The sequence below is a fragment of the Prionailurus viverrinus genome, chromosome F1 (assembly GCF_022837055.1).
Source record: "Prionailurus viverrinus isolate Anna chromosome F1, UM_Priviv_1.0, whole genome shotgun sequence".
Lineage (NCBI taxonomy): Eukaryota > Metazoa > Chordata > Mammalia > Carnivora > Felidae > Prionailurus > Prionailurus viverrinus.
Genome location: NC_062577.1, coordinates 57,393,551 through 57,420,089, shown reverse-complemented (window position 1 = coordinate 57,420,089; position 26,539 = coordinate 57,393,551). Strand labels below are relative to the sequence as shown.

General features: G+C 53.0%; 1 protein-coding gene across 3 annotated transcripts in view; it reads right to left on the bottom strand.

Moving 5' to 3' along the window:
* The window catches only part of FAM78B (family with sequence similarity 78 member B), a 90,173-nt gene extending 73,425 nt beyond the window's left edge, over positions 1 to 16,748 (bottom strand). For all 3 annotated transcript variants that reach the window (XR_007148060.1, XR_007148061.1, XM_047840034.1), the window contains exon 1: positions 16,413 to 16,748. Coding sequence is in view for 1 of the 3 variants with exons in the window: in XM_047840034.1 (XP_047695990.1) it covers positions 16,413 to 16,675 (263 nt within the window). In the remaining 2 variants the exon portion in view is untranslated. The remainder of the gene's footprint in view (positions 1 to 16,412) is intronic.
* Between the last annotated feature and the right edge of the window lie 9,791 nt (positions 16,749 to 26,539).

Here is a 26,539-nt window from a genome sequence, read left to right as displayed (position 1 = left end):
CCTGCTTGGAATCGTAAGGTTAACTTTTCTCTTGTAGGTGAATCAACAGTATGAGAAATGCTGCACTGATCTCGGTGATCAGGAGCAGAGCCCAGGAGTCCTTTGAACCTGCTCTTCGATTCTGGTTCTAGCACTGCAAGGTTGGGCAAATCACATGATCTCTGAAGGGCCTCAGTTTCCTTATGTGTGCAATAGAGAGAATATGAATTTATTTATTTACTTATTTATTTAAAAATTTTTAAAAATATTTATTTATTTTCAAGAGACAGAGAGAGACAGAGTGCAAGTGGGGGAGGGGCAGAGAGAGAGGGAGATACAGAACCGGAAGCAGGCTCCAGGCTCTGAGCTGTCAGCACAGAGCCCGGCGTGGGGCTTGAACCCACCAACCAGTGAGACCATGACCTGAGCTGAAGTGAGACGCTTAACTGACTGAGCCACCCAGGGGCCCCCATTTATTTATTTAAAAAGACTTTTTCTAAAGTTTATTTATTTGAGAGAGAGAGAGAGCACACACAAGTGGGGAAGGCGCAGAGAGACAGAGAGAGAGAGAAAGAGAGAGAGAGAGAGAGAGAGAATCACAAGCAGGCTCTGTGTTGTGCTGTCAGCACAGAGCCCGATGCCAGGCTTGATCTCATGAACCGTGGGACTGTGACCCAAGCCAAAATCAGGAGTCGGATGCTCAACCTAATGAACCACCCAGGCGGCTGTAGACAATAGGAATTTAAACCAATATTAATGAGGTACATTTTTGTAAAACATCTTGTATCTCATGATCGTCCTGTGCCTATCAGGTGATGAATCAGTGAATCACTGTTGACTACGTGGGTTAGGAAGGGACTTACCTGACAATCACCTGAGTGAAGTAGAACCCAGATCTCTGACGGGCACTACATGGATGTGAGGGAGGAGATAAGTCATTCTGCCCCTCAGAGCCAGGAAGGCCAGCTGACAGCAGAGACACTGTGCCCCCAATAAAGCGTCTGTCCAGGCAAGGTCATTCCTGTAGACCGTTACTGCGTTACAGAGTGTGTTTCTCAGAGAAGTGATAAGCTTGTATAAAAAAATTAAACTCACTGAATTGTTATAAAAAACCCAGACATATTTTAAAATAAACTCAATCCTGGGGGGATCTCAGCTGGTCTGCCACTTAGCTGTTGGTATGACCTTGGACAGTTCCCTTCACCTCCTTTCACATCTGTGTCGTTGCTTAACCTGCAAAGCAAAGCCGTCGGGTTGGGGGGCTCCATGGTTTTTTCGGCGTCTAAAGTTCCATTGCGTCCCTCTTTTCTGGCATCAGCTACCTAAAGGGAGCAATCAATCTGGAATCAGATGGCAAGCGTGGCCACTTCCTAACCGTGTAAACCTGCCAAATCGCTTAAGCTTCCTGAGCTTTGGTTTTCTCCAGCGTCATGTGGACAACACCACCACCTCAAAGAATGAATCAGAGCTTCAGCAGAAGTAACTACAGAAAGGCGCTTTTGTAAATGCGGAAGCTCCAGCCTCGCCTTTTGTCACCAGATTCAAGTTTTACGTGACTCCGACTACCTTGAGATCTGCACACCCCAGGGTAGCTCGACGCAGGGCGTCCCCACCCCCATCCCCACATGTGGAGAGAGTCAGCCCGAGGAGTGCCAGGGCAATGCTGGGCGTGTGTGTGTGTGTGTGTGTGTGTGTGTGTGTGTGCCCTCTCTGGGGTCCCTGGTTCTGCCTGACAAACAGCAGACAGCTTTGCCTCCCCGCCCCCTTCCTCCTCCTGTCGGTCCTTCTCAGAGCCATCTGGAAGAGAAGGAGGCAAACCAGCTCACCACCTGCCAAAAGCCAAATGCCAGCGCAAAATGAGCCTCAGGGGTCAGCCCAGGGAAGAAGAGCGGGGAAATCTGGAGCCAACTCCTTCTGAGTCTCTGATGCTACAGAGAGACATGGAGGGTGGCTGTGCTCAGGCAGGGCCTCGAGGCTTCCTAGGAATGCAGCTCTCCTCTCCAGAACATCCTGGCTTGTCCAGGAAGAGCTGGGGCCCTGAAGTGTGCACGGATGGGGACAAATGCCATAGTGGTTGACCAGAGAGCACTTACAACAATGCAGAGAAATGGAGTCACCGAGACAACAGCACGCCTCAGTCGGCTGTGTCCAGTGCATGGCAGGGGTCTTCCCAGACCCCCCCCCCCCCAATCCAAGACCCTCCCAGTGCCTTGGATCCTCTCTCCACCCCCAATGGTGGGCTGCTGAGAAACCTCAGTTCTTTTTACCAAAGGGCCTCGCCTGGACAAGCAGCTTGCTCTGAAATGTGTTCCTTCCAACCAGAAAAGGTAGCCACAAAAAGCTTACTTCTTGCCTTACTTTTGCTTTACAGTTAAGGAACAGAAGAACCTAGTAAGGAAATCATAATGTAGTGAAATAAATATCTTGGAAGACCCTCTGTTACAAATCTCTTATGGGATCCACAGTTGAGCTTGCAAAAACACGTTCCCCAGAGGTCAAAAATGAAGAGGAAGCGAAACCAAAGAAGCAAGCAGGCTCAGCCCCAAAATGTATAAGGCAAACTCGAGAACCCTGCAGGAAGAGTGATGAACACCCCGGCATGGAGAGAAATTTCAACAGACCTTCTCACTAACTAATAGATCAAGCAGATAAAGCTTGGCAAGAACACAGAACGTTTGCACAACACAAGTAACAAGTTGGGCCGTATGGACATAAATAGTGACTAACCAGAAGTTGGATGGAGGGACCCAGAACCAACGTTCTGAGTTTGTACGGAAGTTGATTGTCACCAAGGAGCTACAGGCCAGGGAGCTCCATCCCAGTTCCGTCCTGGGTCATGCATGCACGGATCAAAATGTTGACTGACAGGGGAGGCATCACAGAAGAAATTGAATCCTGGAGACTGGAAATGATTGGAGGGAGAGCCATAACAGCTCAAGAGTTTGATGCTAGCCTGTAAATAGTCTGTGTTCTTGGACTCTGGATATACTTAGCCCTTGACCCGTCCCCGTGAAGGCAGCCTCACCATCTACCCGCTTCTGTCTCTCTAGCTACTCCACTTCCATTTAACCAGAGAGGTTTCTAATGGAACATTTTTTTCAACGTCTTTGCTCTTTTGGAATAGCATGAAAACCCATTCCGAAATGTTTTTCCTTTTTTGTGGCAAGTCATAAATACGACAGTGAAACTCTAGATCCTAATTCTGATTGCCCAGACATTTCAAGAAGCACCAGATGCTGAGGGTAAATCTTAGAAAAACCACTCTCGGCATTCAAGTAAGGATGGATTTCTCCCCTGGAGCAAAGCTAAACACACCTATCTGCTGACCCAGAAGCATCTCTACTCTTCTTGGCTCAGTGGTGGCTGTTCGTCCAGTTGTGGGGGTACCTGGCCTAGGACTCCTCCATCCTGAGTCTGTCGCCACCGACACAAGCCGCAGAGACTGTGGCGCCATGTGAGTAGAGAAAAAACCATCTGAAGCTCCAAGTGTTCACAAACAACCCCCAGCGGGGGCTGCTGCGCCCAGGTGCCCCGACTTCAAGTCCTGGATGCACGCCACCCTTCAGCCATGTGGCTAAAAGAGAATTGGCTGCTTCATGGAAAAGTATGCACAGATCTGGAGGTTAAAGGCTGACAGATAAAGTTTCCGTGAAAACCTTACCAGGTAGACAGAGCCACCTCTCCCCCCTTCCATGCTACGCCAAGGGCCTGGGAGTTCCTGCAGGAGAAAGGGGCCCTTTTGGCTCCAAATCTGCACAGTGACCCCTTTCAGGCAACCTTCAGGTCCAACCTTTTGTCTAATTATGCAATAATTCCACTTCTGAAAAGTCTTTTCAATAGTGATTAAGGGACCCCACAGGTACACCCAGGTGGTGAGATTCCCTGTGGGACTTGGGCTCGGAAAAGGTGACCTCTCTCAGAGACACCTGAGACGAGATGAGACAGTGGCCGGAGCAGGAGGACGCCATCTTGGCCGCAGAGGGGCCACCTCGGGGTTCCCGGCCCCAACCCTCCCTTCTGTCTCTGGCATCCCTTAGTTGGGGCCACTCAGCTCAGCTACCTGACCAGAGACTGTTACCCTAGGGGCTTTTCAGCAAAGAAGACCACGGGTAGCTGTTCTTGGCTTTGGGGCGGGAGTGAGATCAGCACCAGCCCTGCCCGGGTCTCCCAAGTTCACACCCAGCAGGCAGGGCAGCACAGAAGGTCAAGAGTTTGTCTGGCCTTGCTGGGCAGGAACCAGGCTGACTGTGGCTTCCCTGGGCCCCATCTACACCTCATCAACTGTCCTCTTTCCCACATCTTAGGGTCTGCTCTTGACACCCAGGCCTTTCTGATGGCCACCAAGAGGACAAGGGCAGTGAACCATGTTCTCAAACTTCTTTCATACCCCATCCCTCTGGTACAGACTTCTGTGAGTGGACCGGCCCCCTCCCAGCCCCACCCACTCTGGGGATGTCCCCAGTCCTCTGGTCTTGTCTGAGTTTCAGCTGCCTTGCCAGTCTTCCAGAACTCTAGTTTGGTTGCCCCTTTCAGTCCCAAACGATTTTCCTTATAAAGAACGTTCCATGGGGGCACCTGGGTGGCTCAGTCGGTTAAGCGTCCAATTCTTGATTATGGCTCGGGTCATGATCTCACAGTTCACGAGTTCAATCCTCACATCAGGCTCTGCACTGACAGAGCAGGATCTGCATGGGATTCTTCTCTGTCTCTGCCCCTCCTGTGCTCGCGCTCTCTCTCTAACTAAATAAATAAACTTAAAAAAAATAAGGCTCTTTCCATGGCTTTTGAAACCCTCCCCGCCCCCACCACGAGACGACGGTAGCCCAGGGCAGGTTTAGAGGGTATGAGGAGTGTAGGGTGGCTCACGGGCTTTTGGGGCAAAGGACAGCATTGCTCCTCCGGCCAGGACCCCCTCTGCATTTCTCCCTCCCACCTCAGATGGAAAGAGGGAGCCCGACAGGGAGGACCCAGGAGGACACGGGGCTGGGGCAGGCATCTGGCTAAGGCCCAGCAGCTTGGCAGAGTAAGAGAGACTGACCCGAGATAAAGCAGAGGGCCAGAAACCAGGCAGGGAAATGTCGACACGGACTCAAGAGATGCTGCACGTGATGGACAGGGACTTGAAAAGGCCCTGCGCAGAGGCGCCTGGGTGGCACAGTCGGTGAAAGCGTCCGACTTCAGCCAGGTCACGATCTCGCGGTCCGTGAGTTCGAGCCCCGCGTCGGGCTCTGGGCTGATGGCTCAGAGCCCGGAGCCTGTTTCCGATTCTGTGTCTCCCTCTCTCTCTGCCCCTCCCCCGTTCATGCTCTGTCTCTCTCTGTCCCAAAAATAAAATAAAAACGTTGAAAAAAAATTTATAAAAAAGAAAAGGCCCCGCGGGCCAAGGGGACACTGCCGAGGGGCCCAACTAGGCCAGGAGATCTGAAGGGGTGTCCTCCTCCAGGGAGGTCCAGAGGTAGGTTCTAGTGCCAAGTTTTGAGAGGGAGGCCCAGGCTGGAACAGGACCGTGTAAGAGGGGGACAGACCACGTGACATTGCTCTTTCTAGTCATCACGACTGACGGGCAGCCTGGAGTGGTACAAAGACACAGTTTTGGAGTCACCAGACGGGCAGAAGTGACAGGCTGCTGAGAGGCACACATGGCCCCCTCTGCAGTCCTTCCTCTAGACCCTCCTTAAATCCCACAATGGGCAAACGGTGCGTTGGCCCTGACCGGCTCGTTTCTGTTCCCGTCCCCCCCCCCCCTTCTTTACACTGAGCAGACAGCCCACTTCGATCATGCCCCCTGCTAAAGTGCCTCAAGTTAACAAAAAATAAGACCCCCCTCCCCCCCCAAAAAATGGAGAGAAACCCAACTAAAAGCCACAACAGAAACAGAGTCTCCAGGCTGCTAGGATATCCCTCTCAGACTCTCCCCATCTGTTCTGCTCCACGGGGGCCTCCCAGCTGAGCCCTGCTATCAGGGGAGGGCCCCCGGCCCCTCACAATCTGTCATCTTTGACACCACTTGGATCTTGTCTCTTCTGGAGCTGCCAGGGGCCCTGAAGCCACCCTGCCTGTGTGTGGGCAGCGAGCCAGGGGGCCCACGTACAGCATCAGCACCTGGGTGGGAGGGGAGCACGAGGTGGGGGAGAGGGATTCTGGGCTGCTGGGCACCCAGGCAGAATCCCAATTTCTCCATACATCTCTCCCCCCGCCACCCCCCCCCCCCCCCGTGGGCTGCCAAACCCTCCCATTTCCTGCCATCTGTGATGCGCCTCTCTGGGGAGACCCTCTCCTTTCTTGCTTGCTAATCACTGTCTGTGGACACTGGGAATAGGCTGGTCTCTCTGTTCCTGGCAGCTGTGTAGACATCCCTTGGGCTGATCCGAGCTCCCCTCTGTGCTGCCGAGGGCCGGGTTCTTCCTGTCCTCTGTATGGCTTCCTCTCTTGGGCGGGTGGCCATCTCTGTCCAGAAACCTGGACCTTCAGCAAACGGCGTGCAGGGTGGTGGGGGCAGGGATGAAAACGTCAGACGTGGTGACCCAATTACTACTTTACAGACTAGGGCTGCGGGGAGTCGGAAGGACGTGGGTCTGAGGCCTGGTGGTGCCACTCACTGGCTGTGTCACAGCCCCTCTCTGGGCTTTGGTGTCCCTGTCTGCAAGATGAGCTCCCATGCTGCCCTAACACTCCGTGACTCACAGATGATTCTGCTGACCCACTACCTGCCTTTTTCTGGGTGTTTCTCTTTAGATTCTGCTGTGACTGGTAGCCGGAAGGGTAAAGAACACTGACTCGGGTGCCAAGAGGGTCCCCTGGGTCCGACCCCAAGACCCCGGTCTCATTAACGTCATGTCACGACCAGCTGAGCAAACCAGCTGGGAGGCGACGAGGCCGGTGATTTCCAATTTGATTAAACCCTTTGTTCCCCGGGTCTGCTCAGTAAGGACAAAAGCAAGCACTCAGGCCATCTCCTGAACACCCTGTATTTCCTCGTTTGTTCATTCATTCACTCAACCCTTAATGAGGCTTGTAACATCACAGAGTCTCTGGAAATCTGGCTTCCAATCCTGGCTCTGTCTCTGATTAGCTGGGCAATGCCAGGCAAGTTACTCAACCCCTTCGGGCCTCAGTTTCTTCACCTCTACTATGGGGAAAGGAACGGCCCTGCTTCGCAGACGGGCACATGAGGCATTTAGCACTAGACGCATGTTCAACAAATGGCTCACTATCATTGAGTAAGCTGCTTATGGCCTCAAGGGCAGACAGACAACAGAATAGGCCAATACCCACCCCTTCCTTGAAGTGCACGTGTGGCCCAGCATAAGACAGCCTCCCCAGCATCAAAGGCCACAAAGAAATCTTGGGAGTGTGGGTTTAGTTTTATGGCACAAATTTATTTTTAATGTTTGTCCGTTTATTTATTTAGAGGCAGAGCGTGAGCAGGGGAGGGGCAGAGAGAGGAGGAGACACAGAATCTGAAGCAGGCTCCCAGCTCCGAGCTGTCAGCACAGAGCCCGACACAGGGCTCGAACCCACGAACCGTGAGGTCGTGACCTGAGCCGAGGTTGGACGCTTAACCGACTGAGCCACCTAGGCGCCCCACAAATTTCTTATCTTTCTTAAAAATTGGGAAGCTTATTCAGGAAGGTTTGAAACAGATTCTCCATTATTTGAGTCACTGGAAAAAAAGAAAAATTTGGTCTTGGATTGAGTCAGCCGTAGGTGGAGGCCACCCCCTGGGGTTGGAGGCTCAGCGGGGGGCTCTCAGTAGGAGGACAAGAGGGTGGCACCCTGCTCGCCCACAACCAGCCCATCTAAGTCCCCTTCATGCCTTTCAGTCCCCACATACCCCAGCCCCTGACGCTGGCCCCCTACTCTCATTTCTAGAGCAAAGCAACATCTCATTGGCCCGTTTCTGGCCGTTTCCAATTTGCCAAAGCCTGTCGAGGCCACCCCTCATGCCCAGAAGCCCCGATCTCCTCAGCCTGCCTGCCTCTTCAAGATGCCGCAGGGCCTGCTGAGCGAGGATGCTGACCGGTTTATCGCTTCCCATTAGCCAGACCTCTGACAGCCTCGGAGCGCCCGGGCCTGATGCGGGCCCAAAGCCAGCTTGGAAAGGTCAGGCCCCAAGAGAGGAGGCCAGCCAGAGGCTTTCTGAGGCAGGCCTGTCACAGAGACCCCGCTGGGGTGCCATCAGACGCCAAGGTCTTATTTATTCCAGTTTAATCTGACAGCCCGAAAATTTCTCTTTGCTTTTGCTGAATGCATTTCGATGTTCCTCTCTGCCCCTCTCTGGTCTTCACAGGCCACAAATGCTGACTGACCCAGGGGTGCTCAGTGTGCGCGGCTCTCAGGATGACCTCTCTTGTCCCCGGCTCCTGTCCAGGGCTGGCTGACTGTGCACTTGGCACACAAAGGCTCTAGGGCAGGAGTTGGGAGGCCTGGGCACCAGGCCTGACCCAACCAGTGCCTGCCAGGGTGACCTTGAGCACACTTCGTAGTCTCTTTCTTCGGGCCTCTGCTTACTCATCTAGAATGGGAATAACGGTTGTCCTCAACGTGTTTGTGATCATTGTCAGGGTGCCTGTGTGAAGTCTCCTCTGTATAGAGACAGGATCTGTCTGTATGGAAAGAACCAAGTACATGAACGACAGCGGACACATCAGCCGTCATCTGGGTGCAAATCACTTCAGGTATCGGTCCTCATCTGCCCACCCGGGGCTGGAAAGTCCGCAGCTCCTTCCTGAGCTGGAACAGCATGGGCTGGGAAAGGAGTGACAGTTCAAGGAGTATGTCCGCTGAGCCGACGCACAAGCCCAGGGTCCTTCCACCACCACAAGTGATCTGCCTTCTGTTCTTGATCGTCCATCCAGACGGCAACTGTCTGGAGAGTCTGAGGGCTGAGGGACAAACAGACTCTGAAGTCCAGCTAACTGAGGGGTCTGGGTGACTGTCATGCTGCCCATGAGGGCTGACACGGGACCCTCAAGGAAGCTCCTGGAGGAGCCACGGGCCTAAAACCTGCAGCCCAGACTGGCCGGCGTGGGGTCCCTGTGAGGCAAGGAGGCGTCCCCTTGTTCCCAGGGAACGAGATACTGGGCGAGGACAGAGCTGGTTCCCTGCCTTCTGCACCCCTCGCCCCAAAGATCCTGCTAACGTCTGCCCTCAGCGGGAGCTCTGAGACGCCCACATCCGTGACCTCAGGGCAACTTTCTCCGTTTCCGAGGAGTGAGGAAATAAGACAGATCTGAGCAGACACTACAACTAGGTCCGCTTCGGAAAGGACCAGCGAACCGTCGGGGGACAGCAATATTCCACAGAGCGAGTTCAGAGCGCCTCCTTCCTAGGAGTTAAGGCCGTGGACCAGACACAGTGATGGGCTGATGGCAGCCCCAGCCAGGCCTCCTGGCAGGGCCGCTTGCCCCTGAGGCCCTGGGCCCGCTACTGACCCTCCCGGCCACAGAAGCACCCCCCTGGCTGCTGAGATTCCCGGAGGCCGTGTGTGGAAAGCACTCGGCTCAGAGACCTTCCGTGTCATCTTGTCCCCTGCCTTCGTGGCCCTCCCCCCCGTGGCCCTTCGGTAGCAGCATCTCCCAGACTCAGGAGGCTTTCCCTGATGGGAATGGTTCTCCCACCTCAACACACCGGCCCCTCCGTCTACAACCCTCGGCAAAACCTCCAGGGTGCCTCAGTGACAGGGGAGGGCCGGCGAGAAAGACGGGCAGCTTGTGCAGGACTGTCAGTGTGGGCACTTCTCTGTGGTTGCCGTGCAGGCCCTGACCCCTGCCAGGGACCCCGGCCCTCCACGGGCCCTGCCTCTCTGGGAGTGCTCACCAGAATGCTCTGTTACGGCGAACTTGACATCATTTCTTTTCTCATGATAGCCATTTATGAATCGCGGCCACTTCCTGCGACCTGTTCAGCGTGAACACATCAGAAAGGGCAGCCCTCTGTTATCTGTGACCCAAGTGGCTGAACAAGAAGGGAGCTACAGAATCACCTACTTGGGGCCTTTGGCAACACTGTGCCTCTCCTCAAGGAGCGCTGGGGGAGAAGCGAGGCCCTAGGCCGCAGCAGCGGCCAGCCTTCTCTCTTTCTCTCTCTCTCTTTTTTAAAGTTTACTTATTTATTTTGAGAGAGAGAGAGAGAAAGTGAGTGCGGGAGGGGTAGAGAGGACCCCAATGTGGGGCTCGAACTCACGAACTGTGAGATCATGACCTGAGCTGAAACCAAGAGACGGGTGCTTCACCGACTGAGCCACCCAGACGCCCCTTCTCTCTTAACCTGGAACATGAAGTGCCTGCAGACCGGGCCCCAAAGACAGCATCTGCCTCTGCTGCCCTGTGCAAGGTCACTGACACCCTGCCGTCCCGTCCACCCAGTGCCCGGTTGTATTTTAGCATCCTGGGTTCCACCAGCCACGTTTTTAACTCCCTTTCGAACCCTCTTCCTGAAATCTCCTCTGGTTCCTCCCACTCCCTCCAGCCCCGGGGTTGTGCTTTATCTCCAGTGAGCTTAGTGCTTCCTGATAAGGCCTGCTAATCTGCTGCAGCTCCCTTTCTCCCAGATGGGGAAGATTAGAGGCAAAGGGTTAGGCCACCGCCCCCTCCAAGGGCACTCAGGACTCTAAGAAGGGAAGTGCATCCTGTTTCCCATCTGATGCTCTAGACTGGGAGTCCCCAACATTTCCGGTGGGGAGAAGCTCCAGCTACTTCCAGATCATGCCCCCCCCACCCCCATCCAGTGATGAAACAGGAATGGGGGATGGTTGTTGGTGCAATGGCCTGGGGACTTATCAGATGCCCAAAGGAGGCACCTCTACGACCAGTGAGAGCCACCCACAAAGCCATACTGCACACGCAGGCAGCACGTAGCTATGAACAAGAAGGGGCGTGCTAGCTTTGGGGGAAATGACGCTAAATGCTAAAGCACCCAGGTCCTGAGAGTCAGGCCACGAGTCAGCGATGCAGGTGACGTGCTATGACAAGGTCTCTATGTTACCTCTCCTCGGGCAGGCCCTGGATGCCACTTTATCACAGGTGACAGGAAAGCGAGGCTTCCGCGTTTGCTGAGCGTGACTCGTGGTGCACAGATTACTGCACAGAGACAGAGGAAGCGACAGACAGAAGCCCTGCTCTGAGACGCAGTGGATCTGCTGGGGCAAAGGCAGGACGAAATGACACAAAAGCAAAGTGGCATTAAACCGTGTCCGTGCTAAGTGACGGCGCGTATGTCTAGAGTTCAAGAGCTTGATAGGGTTAGCCTTGGGTTTACTATGAACAGCTGACTTTGAAGAGAGACAGGATTTGTTGAAGGTGACATAGCCTCACTGAGGTCAGAAAAAAATGGCTCATTTATTTTTTTCAAATGTTTATGGAGTATCTGCTAGGAGCTGTGCACTCTTCACCGGAAGAGAATGGATACAGTATCTGCTTTCATGGGGCAGAAGGGTCAGGTGTTAGATAAGTATACAATTACATTCTCGCTAACTGTAACAAGTAAAAGAATAGTGTCTCAAAGAGACCAGAAGAACCTGAATTTAAACTGTGAAATCAGAGTGGCTTCTGAGGAGGTACCAGCTTAGACGTGACTGAGAAGTAGGAATCTTCTAGAGAAGGGTGAGCAAGCAGAGGACGTCAGACACAGAGCGGCACAGGCAAAGTTCTGAATTGGGGTGAAGCTGGGTTTTTTGAAGAAATGGAAACAGGCCAACGCGGCTTGAGGACAGACATTCAGAGACCAGGGAAGAGGCTGTCCCTTGAATTTGGATACAAATTCAAACTGTATTCTGACTGCAATGAATTTATCAGTAAAAAAGTTTAAGCAGGAAAGCGGTAACACTTACGTTTCAAAAGTATCACTTGGCTCCTGGGTGGGGAAGAGACTGGAGGTGGGGGGTGGGGGCAAGAATGGAGGTGGCAAGTTTGTCTAGAAATCCTCTGTTGGGGCAGATGATCGTTGACAGTGACCTGTCCTATGAGGGTATGCGTGGATGCAGATAGGTGGCCGGATTACAGAGCTATCTCGGAGATGGGGCCAGCAGGGTTTGATGATGGACTGGACATGTGGGAGGATATCTAGGGTGACACACAGATGTTTCAGCCTGAGCAGCTCAGGGGCTGGTCTTTACCATGATGGGGGAAAGACTGTGGAGGTGCAGATTTGGGGAGGAGGGAGCTATAGTGGCAATCAAGAGGCCTGGTTTGGGGGTGCCTGGGTGGCTTAGCTGGTTGAGCGCCCAACTCTAGACACTGGCTCAGGTCGTGATCTCGCCATTGTGGGACCGAGACCCACGTTGGGCTCTGTGCTGAGTGTGGAGCCTGCTTGAGATTCTCTGTCTCCCTCTCTCAAAAGAAATAAACATTAAAAAAAAAAAAAAGAGTTCCAGTTTGGAGCCATTCAATTTGAGATGTCTTTGAGACGGCCGAGTGGAAACTACATAGACACACACACCTGTACCACAGGTGACTGCATATCACACAGAGGCTGCCGTTGGGATGGATAAAATTACCAGGGAGAGGATCAGATGAGTAACGTCCTGATGAACGGTACTTCGAGGTAAGACAGAGAAACAGCTAGAAAAACGGCATAAAGCTAAAAGATGGGGGTGATTCAAGATGGAGGAAGCTGTCATTGCTGAAAAAGCAAGTGTTTCTCAACGATGTCTCCTGGATTGGTCACACGGATGTCACAAACTGAGCAAGAACGATTCTGCGATGGATAGAAACCAGCTTGGGTTGAAATGAACAGACGACCAAGGTGGGTTAGTGGAGTCAGATTCTCATTAACGTTGGCTCTGAAGAAAGAGTAGAGTAGAGAGACAGGCAGGAGTGAGCTACGATCTCCTAAAAAAGTTTCAGCCGGGCTGACCAGAGCTCCCTTACAGCTCGGAAGATGCCTCCCATGGGGCTCCGAGAGAGTGGGGAGGGCTGCTGCTGGCTCTCGCCCTGCGCTCCAGCTTCACCTCGTCCGTCCTTGACACATGAACCCCATTCTTTGTTCAAACCTCACTCAGGAAACCTCTTGGGTGTCGCGCTCTAGCATTCAAAGCTGTTCCATCACAAAGATTTTTGTGTCCCTCTCGAAAAGCTCCCACATGGTCTGAAGGAGGTGGGAAGAGCCTCCCGACACTCTGTCTTGGCTCCTATGACCTGACCTCAACCTTCTCTTCCGGGTCACGCTGTTCTAGGCCTTCCCGGACAGACCCCAGCCTGCTTTCGGACCTCGTCTCCCACTGCTCTCCTACCTGACAGCTCCCCTTCCCCCAGCCTACTTATGTCCCCTTAGAACAACTTCTTTTTTCCTGACTCCATGTATTTGCTGTTCGTCCCCCTTAAGAATTAGCCCCCCCACCCCCCCAGGTGAACCTGATCCATTCCTCACATCCAGCTCCAGTACACGCTGCCTCCAGAACACGCTGCCTGCTTTCCCAACCCCGTCTCCAGCATTTCTCCGACACCCTGGGGAACACTCCCTCCTACTGAGGAACAGTGAGGTTGCCTGCTGGTCCTCTGCTTTCTTTGCTGGCGCCCTTACCTGGGAGGCGCTTGGTAAATATTTGTTTACTGATGGGACGATTGAGAAAAGCCAGAGGCCTTTCATCCCCAAAAGAGGAAGGCTTGCAGCTGTCTCCCCAGGGCTGCATCGGCAGCATTCACCAGGGCCCAGGAGACATAAATAGGGGACATAAGTATTCCCCAGCCTGGGTTCTATGTGGTCGTGGGAGGACGTTCCAAGTTACATGAGTTCAAGTTCAAACGATGCTCTGGCCATCAGTATCATCAACGATTTCAAATGCTCCTTCAGAAACCGACTCCTTCCTGGAAATGTTGAAACCCTAAACCACAAAAGCCCATGTTTGCTTTTTAAGCCTGTCACTAGAAGTTTCTTGCCATTTTCAATTGTGGATTTCCTCTGGCAGTCCCTTTTATAATGTCGAAAAGGCAGCTTTCTAAGCTAAACCCTCTGATCATATCATGCTTCATGGAACAACAGCATTGCACAGGGTGAAAATTCAGCCTGCGGTGTTCTCCACTCCCCCCCGCCCCCAACTCAAGACACTGGCTAAAGCAGATAACTAATAGGCTGTGATGACATTCATGCAACATGAGGTCCCATTAAAAAGTCTGCACTGGCTAAGTTTTCAGGTCATAAACATTTTGTGGAGATCAATTCAATCAAATCTGGGCTCCAAAGTATCCTTAAATACACAGCAATTGCTGCGACCACAAAGACAGGTAGACTCTGGGCACAGATCTACAATAACAGGCTTCATGATTTCTTGGGGACACTCCTGCTCCCCTGCAGCAAGATGACCACAAGAATCTTAAAATACTGATAGTGGCAGTTTAAAAGCAAAACTTTTCCCCAAGCCCCAAAGGCAAGAATTCGGTCAGGTAAGGTCGGGGAATATGTGTCCCTCAGACCCAACCCCAGCTCATCTCCATCACAGTTGGTTCCGTGGTGGGCACACCCTCCCACTGATCCAAGGAAGTTCAACTACTATATCTGTTTATAGCTCAACTTGGCTCTTCCTGAGGCAGACTATATTTTCTTTTATGGAAAGAAATTATTTGTTTGTTGGCTTTTGATATACTGATTCACGAGAGATATGAGCAACAGAGAGGTTTGGCTGTGTGGTCTGGGGAAAAGTGAGGCTGTTTCTGTTCAGTCCCTCCCAGCCTCCTCTACAGAGGCCCCAGACTGCAATGACTGCCCCCTGCCCCGACCCCCGCCAAGGAGCACACTGCCATCAGAGCTGGGCCAGGGAGACAAAAGGGAAAGCCTCTGCTTGGTCTGGGGCTTGCTCTGTCTGACTTTGCTGGCAACAGTTTCTACAAAAGCCACTTTAAGAGACCCGTGTGTTCAGATATAATCATCCTTTTGAGGCTGTGTCTGGTTTTAAACGGCACGATCCACCTAAAATAATATGGCCCCCACCCCCATTTCTTACATCCAGCTGTCTTCCAGAAAGATAAGAACACACACTGAGCAGAGGCATTACAGGAAGAAACTAGGCTCTCACCCATCATCACTAGGAATGAGCTCTCTCCAGCAATGAGATCCCGTGCTTAAAGGAAAAAGTTCAAACTCTTTGAGGCGAAGGTGAGGGGAACAAAACGACCTGTCAAAATTTCTTTTAGCACCCACGACTAGTGTTAATTTACATGCTCTCGGAATGCAAGAAAAAGCCTGCCAACTGCCACTGAAAGGATAGTTTGACCTTTCGAAATAGAAACACGCTCGCCCCATATCAACATTCAGGAGATGGACCCTGGAAGTTCTAGAGTCTTCGGGTGATAAATGGCACGAGGCCGAATTTCCAGGAAAGGGTTTCTCCACAGCCTGCAGGTAGGGTGCTCTGGACCAACACCGCAACACAGGTAGAAGGCAGGCCCCCAAACCGTTAGCCGCTGCAGCCGCCCACTGCTCAGACTCTGCTCCTGCAAGGGAGCTGGCAGGGAGGTTGAGAAAACCGAGTAACTAAAAAGTCTTGGACGCGAGGGCCCGCAGCCTGCGCTGCTGGGGCAGGCTGTGGGCTCCTGGCCGCGGCCGCGGCGTCGCCGCGGCGCTGGGTCTCCCCGCAGCCGCCCAGCCCCGCGCGCACCGAGCGGCGCTGCTGAAGGAAGTTGGAGAGCTCCCAGCTCGCCGGCAGGATTCGCCGGTGGGCGCCGGGGAATCCCTTCCAGCGCCGCAGTTAGTGAGTGGAGTAAGTAAGGACCCTGGACAGCCAAGGGACCTGCGCTTCGCAGGAGCACAGGGAAAACACCGCGCCACGCCAGCCCCAGGCTGCTCGCACAAGGTGCTCCTCACCGCCGCACACCTCGTCCAGAGGGCGCCGAGCCGGAGAGGCGGCTCGGCCGGGTCTGAGGCTCCGAATGTTAACGCCGGCAGGCTCCCCGGCCTGGGGCACAAGGTTTCAAAGCCAACGGTCGAGGGAACCAAGGGCAGAACCAGCGAGTCCCGCTCGGACGCCCGGGACCTTCTCCTCCAAGCCCGCTCGGGCTTTTCCAAAGGACGCGCGGCACAGCCCGTGCGCCCCCGGCACTCCACTCCGCTCCTCTCTCCACAGGTCCCCCCAAACTCTTCCCGGGAAGCGCCCACCAAGCCCAGACGGCGCCCCGAAACTCCCAGGGCACTCGCCAGCCACCCCGACGCCCGTCTCTCGAACCCTCCTCGTCGTGTTCTCGCCGCCCCGCACCGTCCTCCTCGCGTTCACGGAGAGTCAGAAGCAAACCACCAGAAAATGCCTTCGCGAGGAGCCTCCCTACACCCGCCCTGTCACTGAAACAAAAGCGCAGGGAGGAGGGAGGTGGAAGAGGAGGCGGGAGGAAGGTTTAGAAAGAGGATGGGGAGAGCGCTAAGAAGAAGCTGAGCGGGAGGGTCGGGGTGGGGAGGAGAGACGGGGCCAGGGACCCGGCTCCGGCACCGCGCCGCCGGTCGCTTACATGCCCAGGTCGCTGTAGGTGTTGAAGAACTCCATCTGGTTGCACGCCTGGATCCAGCCCACCACCCAGGTCTCGTGGCGGGGGATGGGGGGCATGACCACGCGGGCCGAGGCTTTGAAGTAGGGGGTCTTGTAGCGCAGGACGATGGGCGAGGTCTCCTCGATGCGCGTGGGGCACTGGTCGATGGTGGCGCACACATCGTACACCACGATGTTCTCGCGCCGGATCCGCGCCTTGCAGGTGATGCTTTGGATACAGCCCATCCTGCCGCCCGGCGCCGGCGCGGCGCGGCGTGGGGCAGCGCGGGGGCCCGCGCGGGCAGCCGGGGGCGCCCGTCACGCCGGCATGGCGACGCGCCGCCCGCTCCCGGTCCGGCTCAGCTCGCGCCTGGGAGCGGGGAGCCGCCGCCGGGCATCCTCCGGGGAAGCCCCCTCCTCCGGCCGCCGCGCGGGGTCCCCGCCGCCCCGACGCCCGCCCGCCGGCCCCCGCCCACGCCCGCCCCCTCTCTCCGGCAGGGCGCGCGGAGCGTGCGCTCCTAGGAGGCGGCGGGCGCCCCCGCCGAGGGCAGGGGGGGGAGCGGCGCTGCGCGGAGCGGTGCCCACCCGGGGCCGGAGCCCCCCGCCCCTCGCCGGAGAGGAGGAGGAGGCGGCGGCGGCGGCGGCGGCATGGAGCCGGGGGAGGGCGGCGGCGGCGGCGGCGGCGGCGGCGGCGGCGGCAGCGCCCGGTCTGTCTGCCTCCGCGGCGGCGGCAGCAGCAGCAGCAGCAGCAGCAGCCGCCGCCGCCGCCGCCGCTGCATGAACCTCTGCACCGCGGCTGCCCCCCGCGTGCAGCGCACCCAGCGGCGGGCGAGCGGGCGGCCCGAGCGGCAGGCGGAGGCGGCGGCGGCGGCGGCGGCGGCGGCAGCGGCAGCGGAGACCCGCGCGGCCGCCGGCCCCGCCCCGCACTCCCCTGCCCGGCCGCTGGGGGCTGGGGGGCGCCAGGGGGCTGCGACCGCGGGTGGAGGGCGCCTCGCGCGGGGCGGCCCGGGACGTGATCCGCGGAGGAGACTGGCTGTACGCCATGAGTTTTGTCCCTCTCCGGCTGCCGTCCGGGTGGCGGGGGGGGGGGGGGGGCGGCGGTGATGTGTAGGGTGGGGGGTGTTTAAAGGGCCGCGGGCGCCGGGGTGGGGCCCTGCACGTGGGGCCGGCGCGGGGCGGGGCTGCGGGAGGTGGCGCGCGGGTGGGCGTGGGGGCTGGGGGTCGGGCCGGGCCCGGGTGGGGCCGAGGAGGGCGCCGCGCTCCCGAGCCTGCTGGGAAGCCGGCGGTGACGGTCTCGGGCAGCCGAGGGGCAGGGGAGCAGCTGTATCCCGGGCTGGTGGGGTATTTGTAACGCGGTCTGTTAGATCGGAGTTGGGCTGGAGCTCCCCGAGGACCCTACCTTGAGGAGGCCTCCCGGAGTGGCTCGAAAGGCGGTGGATTTACTACGGCTTTGCCCGACTGGGTTTGCTCTGGAAGCTTTTCTTTCCACCACCCTGTGTAGGGAGGGCGCCCAGAGAAACCTTCCGTGCCCCAACAGCACGTCACCAAAATGCCAGGAGTTTTCGGTTGTAGCGCGAGCTGAGCTTTTTACTCATCGCCTGCCTTCGTCCAAATCTTTTCCTTCCTAGAAAATGCTCTTTCAACAAAATCCCACACACTGGGGAATTAGAGCAGTGGTGGGCTTACCCTAACTAAACACCGCGTTTTGAATGTAGCTGCATCCTAGAGACAGGTTGTGCCTAGCACGACCATCTAGCTGGATTAGAGTGCTTAGCGGCCTTCCCGAGGTTACCCAAGGTAACCTGTGACCTGCTAAGTAGGAGGGGAACTTGGGAACGGTTTTGGAACCAGGCTGGATTTAAATAGTAACTGCTTAATGATACAAGTCCGGGACACCGGTGTGTACTAAGCCATCCACCTGATGGAAAGCCTGGAATCTCAGGGGCCCGTTCTTGTCTTTGCTTCTCCAGAGCCCAGCACGAACGGGCTGACCTGACTGTTGTCTGTGAATGAATGAAGGCGTAAACAAAGAACAGCCTCACCCTAATTGTCCTGTGGAAACCCCCGCCACGGATATTGGACACCGTGTGCAGTCGGACCCAAGTCGTGCATCTGACATTGTGGTCTCGTGTGCCAAACGGAAAACAATAGTTAGAAAATGCTGTTGCTCTTACGGGGCATCTTTTTTTTACATTTAAAAGCCAATAGCTTCCCTTTACCTAGTTCTTCTGTGACCATTGAACATTGGCAGGATCCGGTGCCCAAGTGTGAAACACTCACCTGGGATGATGGTCTTTATTAGCTAGGACAGATGTGATGAGTAAAAGTCAGTTGAGATCCAAAAGCATTCTTCATCCTTGTTTTAACTTTTCTGGCGCCTTGATTCACTTGATGGTTACCAAAAGAGCGGTTTTCGCCCTTTGGTGACGTGCTTCTGTCATTTTCCCACATAGCTACGGATCTCAACCACTGGTCCTTTCATTCAGGAAACACTGACGGACTTCCTGGCAGGAGCCAAGCATTGTGCTAAGTGCTAGGATTCAAAGATGAGCGGGAGCCCATGGATCACCGAAGATAAACCTGCTAGCAAGTTGTTAGTGCGAACTGTGACACGTGCTTTTAATAGTGGCGTGTGTCCTGTGCCGGGGGGAGCCCAGATAGGATGGCCACTGAGAGATGTACAGGAGGCTCTCTTGGAGTAGTGGCATTTGAATCGGATCCTGAAGATAGTGATAGAGCTCTCCGAGAGGGGGAGTTTTCAGGCAGCGTAGGGCAAGACTTGGGCAAATCCAAAATGCGTTGAGGTATGAAAGAACCCAGCATGTTCAGGGAGATAAACAGCTCCCAGGCAAAGCGTTTTTCAGGGTTATGTGCAGACCATGGGCATCTGAGTCACTGGCCAGGAACTGCTTATTGACAGGACCCTATCTTGATCTTAAGTGGAAGCCATTGAGTGCAAAATTTGCATTTTGAGAAAAATTACTCTATCCTTTTGGAGGATAGGGCAAGGACAGTTTAGAGGCAGGGTGTCAGGGTATTGTGATGACAGATGATTTGGCCCTGAGCTAGGGCCGTGCCATGGGGCCAGAAGAGGCCTGGCTGCATTTGAGAGTCATTTAAGAGGTAAAATCGATTTACTTGGTAACTGATTAGATGTTGGAGAGAGAGTCTGGCCAACTCCGAATTTCCTGGCTTCAGCAATAAATACATTAGATCCTAATAGTCAGACCAAGAAGACAGAATTGAAAGCAGACTGAGGTTGTATATCGTCATGCTAAGTTTGAGGTACTTGGAGGGTATTTTGGGGAAGGGGCCAGAGTTTGAGTTTCCATGGTTATTAGGTTCCAGGAAATAGACCAAGAGAAAAGCACTCAATTGGGGGGAATTTAGTTAATCTTTGTTGGCTTGAGTTACTTGTCAGGCTGCAGTTTTGTGGATAATACCATCTTCTGGTAGCACAAGCTAAACCTTCATAAACAGGGAAGAGCAGTGGTACCCTTCTCCAAAGTCTAGGGAAGGCATGTAAAGGAGAGTATACCTTCTTTCCAAACTACAAATGAGGCCTCGTGATATCCAGCAGAGTGCCAGTAAAATACAACTCATTATTCACAGACCTGGACCCCTGACATTCTCAAAGAGTTCATCCATGACCTTCACGAGTCTCCAAAATCATGAATGTCACCATGACTTATCATTTCCACTACAAAAAGCAGCAACGTGTGAAAAATGTAAGGGATCCTTTTAGACTCTTAATGGTTCTATAAATATGGGACCAAGGTAATTTCTAAAGCGACTTAAATAAATTTTGCCATTAAAATAAACTCCTTACTTCATTAGCTCTGTACCTTATTAACTCCATATATTAACTCCATATTTCCCTGGCTCTGCAAAGGAAAAAAAAAAAAGTCACAATAGAATTACTACACAGATGTCAAGGAGAAGAGAAGGGCTAAGTTGTGCCAGGACATGAGTGCCAGGTGTTGGGCGTGGTCCATTCACAAGCTAAGTGGCTGGCAAGTCCTCTCTGGCCTTGTACCAGGCCATTCAAGTTTGTGGCCCAACAACTGCCTCATGACAGGGACCTTTCGGATCACTCAGCGGAGAATATTTTCATCCACAAATATTCAGTCTTCAAATGTCTCTGTGCTGTTCTTCCGAGTTCCTCTTTCTCCCTTGGCACAGTGAGTGTCCCCGCCCCTTTAGCATCAGCTCCCTGCCTCTCTTAGCACCTTCCGCGCTGTTCCGGAAGGTGGATCACTCGCACCCATCTCCTTCAATAAGCTCTTCACCCCTCTAGAGAATGTACCATCATGCCCAGTGGCCCAGCCTTGTGCCTGCCGCCCAGGAGCTGCTCAGTAAATGTTAGAATGTTTAAAATTATCTTTTTAGGATGATAAAACATTGTTTCCCATAACCTATGAGCTTTGTCTCCCTACCTCCAGCAAGCATAAATTTTGACCCTAATTCTTTCTGCACGGTCCTTCTTTGCCATCCCGCTCATTCCTCCCAACGTGCCTCCTTGGTGTTCAGTGATGCCCTTGTCTCTGAGAAGTACACCATCTCCAGGGGTATCCATTCCATCCTAGGCACCAAGAAAGGGAAAAACCTCAATGACGAGACCTTGATGACAATCATTCCTTGTGAATAACCTCATTCAAGTTTATTCTCAGGGCACAGCACAAATGCTCCTTTGTACGTCCTGCTTTTGATGGTCTCGTGCATGACAGAGACCCTCAGTTCGCCAAGTTCAAGTCCCAGAGCACACTCCCCAGGATGCTGGCCTCTGCACCTCCTTTGCAGTCCATTCCCTCAGCCTCTGCTGACCCCACGCTCAGGCTTTCCAGAGGCAGGGCGATCTCTGACTTTCTTTTTTCCTATTGGTGGTCAAGTGTGCTTTTTAGAAACTCTGGGTTACAAGGGCCTATCTTCTATTTGACCTTGGCAAGGGTTTTCAGAAACTGTAGAACAGACTACCACATATTGTTGAGGAGTTGCCTCTGGAGCCGGTAAAAACGGACGTGGATTTCTACCTAGCTTCGATGCCCTGAAGACAGGCAAGAGGGCAAATGAATCCTCAAGCCCTAAGAGTCCAGGGTTAAAGAGACGACTCTGCTCTTTGGCTGTGAGCAACCTCCTACCACCAGTTCAAGTCAGAGTAATCGATTTCTCTTCCAGGCCACGCTAGGCTCAGCATGAAGTGGACCGTGGCCATAGACTCTTTGCAGAAGGCATTCGGCCCCAAGATATGGCAACTGCTTCACGTGGCCGGTAGCTGTCAAGCCTTTCCTACCAGCCTCACATTACCTTGGGCTACAAAGACTGTGAAGAAGGATGCTCTAGTTCCCCAGCTGTCCTGTTGAAGGGCACTCATGCCTGTCTCTGTCACGTGCAGGGTCCTTTTCCCAATTCTTGCCTGTAGGGTTTAACTCTCTCCCCTTCTTTTAATCCCACAATTCTGCAATCATGATTGCCCTCCCAGCTTCTCTGACTCCTCTCGGTTCCCCACCACCCCACCACCCCAAGTGTCTCTCCTCACCCTACCTGAACTCCCTCAGGTCATTTACCCATGCTATTGGTTGTATTATTTTCCATGGGTGTCTCCCAAGTTGGTGCCTCCAGCCTCAGCATTTCCTCAATTCAAGGCCAGCACATCCATCTGACCACTAGATGTTTCCATTCAGAAGTACTGCCATCTTCTTCATCTCAGCGAATTGACACCTTTCTCCCTGCAAGCCAGTGTCTCTTCCTGACTACCCCATTTCTGCCTGAAGGTTCCTCTGTCTTTGCCACTCCTTATTCACACACCAAGGGGGAACAAATTCTGGGGAGCCTGGGTGGCTCAGTCAGTTGAGTGCCCCGCTTTGGCTCAGGTCATGATCTGGTGGTTCATGGGTTTGAACCCGCATTGGACTCCACACTGGGCTTCTCGCTCCCTCCTCTCTCTCCGGCCCTCCCTCACTGGTGCTTTCTCGCTCTCTCAAAATAAATAAATAATCTTAAAAAAAATAAACTTGAAAAACAACCCTCATGACTCTCCCTATCGTAGAAACTTTCAGCGTCTTCTTGTTACCATCAGATTCACCACAAATCTCACCAGTTGGTGTTGAAGTGCTCCAGGAGGGCACCTCAGGCAGCCTTTCTAGCTGTCTTTCCCTCTGCTTCCAACAGACCCTAGGCCTTGGCCTGAGCGGACAACTCACCATTCCCTCCACAGGCCTCCACCCTCTCCACTTCTCTGTTTTTGTTTAAGCTCAGTCCAAATCCGCCCCCCCCATGACAATGATGATGATGGCAACCATGTATGTGTAATGGTTCCTTACATGAGTCTGTGAGGTGATACTCTTACCTCCTTTGCCAATGGTGGTACAAAGAGAATGAGGGACTAGCTCAAGGTCACGTTGGTAAGTGGCTGGGCCAACACTCAGATCTCCGTCTGCCCATGCACTGTGACCCCTCTGACTCATAACAACTGTGAGCACTTCAGTCAGAAATGATCCTTTTCACTCCTGAACTCCTACTCACAACATACACTGGACACTGAGTAAGTGACACATGAATGAGTGGAATAACAGCATTTTATAATGGCTTCATAGAAAGAGCAAAGGAGAAGGAAGAGTTGAGGATAAATGTAAGATTTTTAGGCTAATCACTTAGAATGATAATACCATTTTCTAAGTGAATCACATGAAAAGAGGAAGAGAGTTTGGTGGGTTGGGGGCTCTCGACAGGATATCCATGTATTCAAGTAGGGAAGTCACTTGAACCATCTTGTTTGAGTTGCCATTTTAGAAAGTATAGCTTTAGTGAAATTCCTTCTTTCTCTCATTTCACCCTCCTTCCCTTTTTCTCCCTTCCCTTTCTGCCTTTACTTTCTTCCAGAAATATCATCGAGCCTTTTCTTGGTATTACGATGCTGCTTGGAGACAGTGAGGCATATGAGATACTCCATCCTATTCCATGAATACATTTTCATCATCTTGAGTTTGTGTCTCACATTTAATTCGACTTGGTGTCCTCAGTTGTAAGCACAGTGCTTGGTACATTGTAAATGCTCAAGTGATGCTGGGTAACAGGTAGTCTGGTGAGGAGGAAGAGAAAAGACGTTTCAGGTTGAGACCAGTGCCTCTCAAATTATACATACAGACCACCTGAGGATCTTGATGAAATGCAGATTCTGATTCAGTAGATCTGGGTGGGCCTGAGACACCGCACCCGTGGTGAGTTTCTAAGTTCTCGTTACTTGAACTGTGGTCTGAGGACTAGCTGCACTGGCATCCAAGTTCACAAAGCATGAGCATGATAGAGAGGATGGTGTGTAGGGGGCAGAGCAAAGTTTAGCGTGGCAGGACGTAGCACATGGGGATGTGGGTATGGGCGTTGAGGAAGTCAGAAAGGGAAGCTGGGACCAGGGTGTGCAGCTCCCAGGGTCTACATGAGGCCAGGAGAGGTGCAGTGAAAAGCTAATGCAGTCGAGTCAGACATACCTGGGTTCTAACCTCAGTTTGGACGAGAACTAGGTGTGTAGTTTCAATGTCCCTTAGCTTCATTTTCTGTGTCTTTCAAATGAGAATAAGCAGAAGACAATGTCTACTTCATAGGGCTGCTGTGAACATTAATTAAATGTAAATCTCCTGGGGTGCTTGGGTGGCTCAGTTGGTGAAGCATCTGACTCTTGGTTTCGGCTCAGCTCACGATCTCACAGTTCGTGAGTTCGAACCCTGCATCGGGATCTGCACAGACGGTCTGGACCCTGCTTGGGATTCTTGGTATCCCTCTCTGTCTGCCCCCCTCTCTCTCTCTGAATATAAATAAATAAACATTTTTAAAAATTAAAAAATGTAAATCTCCTTAATGCCATGCCCAGGGCATGGTAGGTGTTCAGCAAATGGCAGTGAGCATCACCACCGTTATAGAGGATGCCAGAGTCAACCGGGGCAGACAGATAAAACACAGTCCCTGCCTGTAGGAACTTCCAGGCAAGACGATCATCAGTGTGGATGGGTCTCCTGGCTATAGCCTCTCCATGTTCTGTTTTGGTTTTACAACTGGAGGCGATGGGCTGTAAACTGGTTACACAGCTTGAGGCCTCAGGCGGGATTGCCACTTGCAGGTAGACCCAGGTCAGTGAACACTCTCAGCAAAAGGCAGTCACCTCTGGATTTGCTTTGGCCTCAGTCACCTTTCTTCTAGACGCCTTTCCTTCTTCTCCCTTCTTACCTCACCACCGGGTTATCCTGCCAAGGCACCCGCTCATCTTGAATGAGGTGTGTTTCATTGCGATTCCTCTGCGTGGGTGAGAGAGTGGGGTTGCGATCTAGGGAGCAGGGGCGACGTTTCAACGCCAGTGTGTATGCACAGGTGCTCTTTCGCACCAGGGCTGGCTGCTCTCTGGCTCTCGCGCGGTGTGGAGGACAGAGCCACCGCTTGTCTGCAAGTTCACTGCTGCCCTTTGTCTGTCTCCACCACCACCATCCAATCTGCATCGTCTAGAGCACTGGTCTCCAAACTCATCTCCACTGGAGCAGAGAAAGAAAATAATAGCATTTCTGTTTTCTGCTTTTCCTGTTAAAACCTCTATTTTTGTGTATGTTGTATTAAAGAATGTATCAGTATTTGGTGCTCACGTAAGTTATTTATAAACAAGTAAACAAGCAAGCCTACTTGGCAACGATTGATCGAGACCATTGCAACTTATTCTAGCTGGCTTCCTGGTCTCAATCCCTTCTTTTACATTACACTGAGAATTATCTTTCTGAAACACTCTGGTCACTGTTTACTGGCCTGTCTGAAGCCATTCATTCATTCATTTATTGTTTCATTCATTCATTTATGCATTCACTCATGTGCTGAGCAAATGCCATCTGACAGGCATCGTATGCGGGAGCTATAAAGGTGCCATGATGTTATGCTTCTCTGCGAGACGAAGAAGACTTTGAAGTCTGGCCCCTTCCCACCCCACCGCATAACCTTCCAGCTCCCCCCTCACACAGAGCCACATTGAGGCCCACACGGTTTCCATCCCATGTTCTTTTCACTGTCACGTCCCACAAACAGGCCAGCTCCATGAGGCAGGGCTCTTTGCCTTTTTGTTCACTGATGGATCCCAAATGCTTAGCATGGTACCTGGACTACGGTAGGCACCTAATAAATATTTATCAAACGCACTTGCCTTTTCTCTTGTGCAGGTGCCGCTCACACAGCCAACTCATCCCTCAGCGCTCAACCTAAATGCTCAACCCCTTCAGCAGTGCTTTTGGCCTCCCAGGCCCAGGGAAGTCTCGATATCATGCATCCGTCAGGCCCCTGGACCTCTTCCTCACAGCCCTTATCACGATAGCCATTAATTAATCATTTCTGTGATCATTTAATTATGATCGCTGTTCCTTGCTAGATTATAAGCTCCATTAGTGTGGGAACTTTTTGCTGTTTGGGGTGGGAGAGAGATCCCCGAACTCTGCCTTGGTTTCCGAATCCTGTCCCTTGCTCGCAGACTTCCATCAAGCGGCCTGCCTTGTCACTGCTCCTGGAACTGGCCTGGCTCCACCCCCTGCTGGGATGCATCCATCACTCTGGTGCGGAGGCCAGGCTTTCCTGACACCGAGCTGTACCTGTGGGACCAGACACATTTCTCTGAGCACCTGCTTTGGGATTTTCATGTTAAGCTCCAAGTCCCACCCCTCCTGGATTGCACCGACCAGTTTGTGGTGTGGACATGTGTCTGGAGATACAGCAGGAGGTTGTGAGGAGCTTATGTGTGGATCCCCGGGGACTGATTACAAAAGGAGCTCTAGTGTGTGCTGTATTTACTCAGAAAATTCAACCTGGGCCTCAGTCCAGGCTAAATAAATGCAACACGAGGGCACAAATCTTTGTGAGCATTTACCATCGGAATGAGTACTTATATTTATTACTGCTGGAAACTATTGATTTATGAATGGAAAGCAAGTCCAAATCACATTATAATAAAGGGAATGAGCAGTTTAGGAAGAAAACAATACCAAAAGGAAAGAGAAAGCCTGAGAATCCCTTTAAATTGGGTATTATGTTTACAGGAATAGAAACTAATTCTATCTGTATCACCCAGTAAGTACCACACACAGTGGAAGCAAA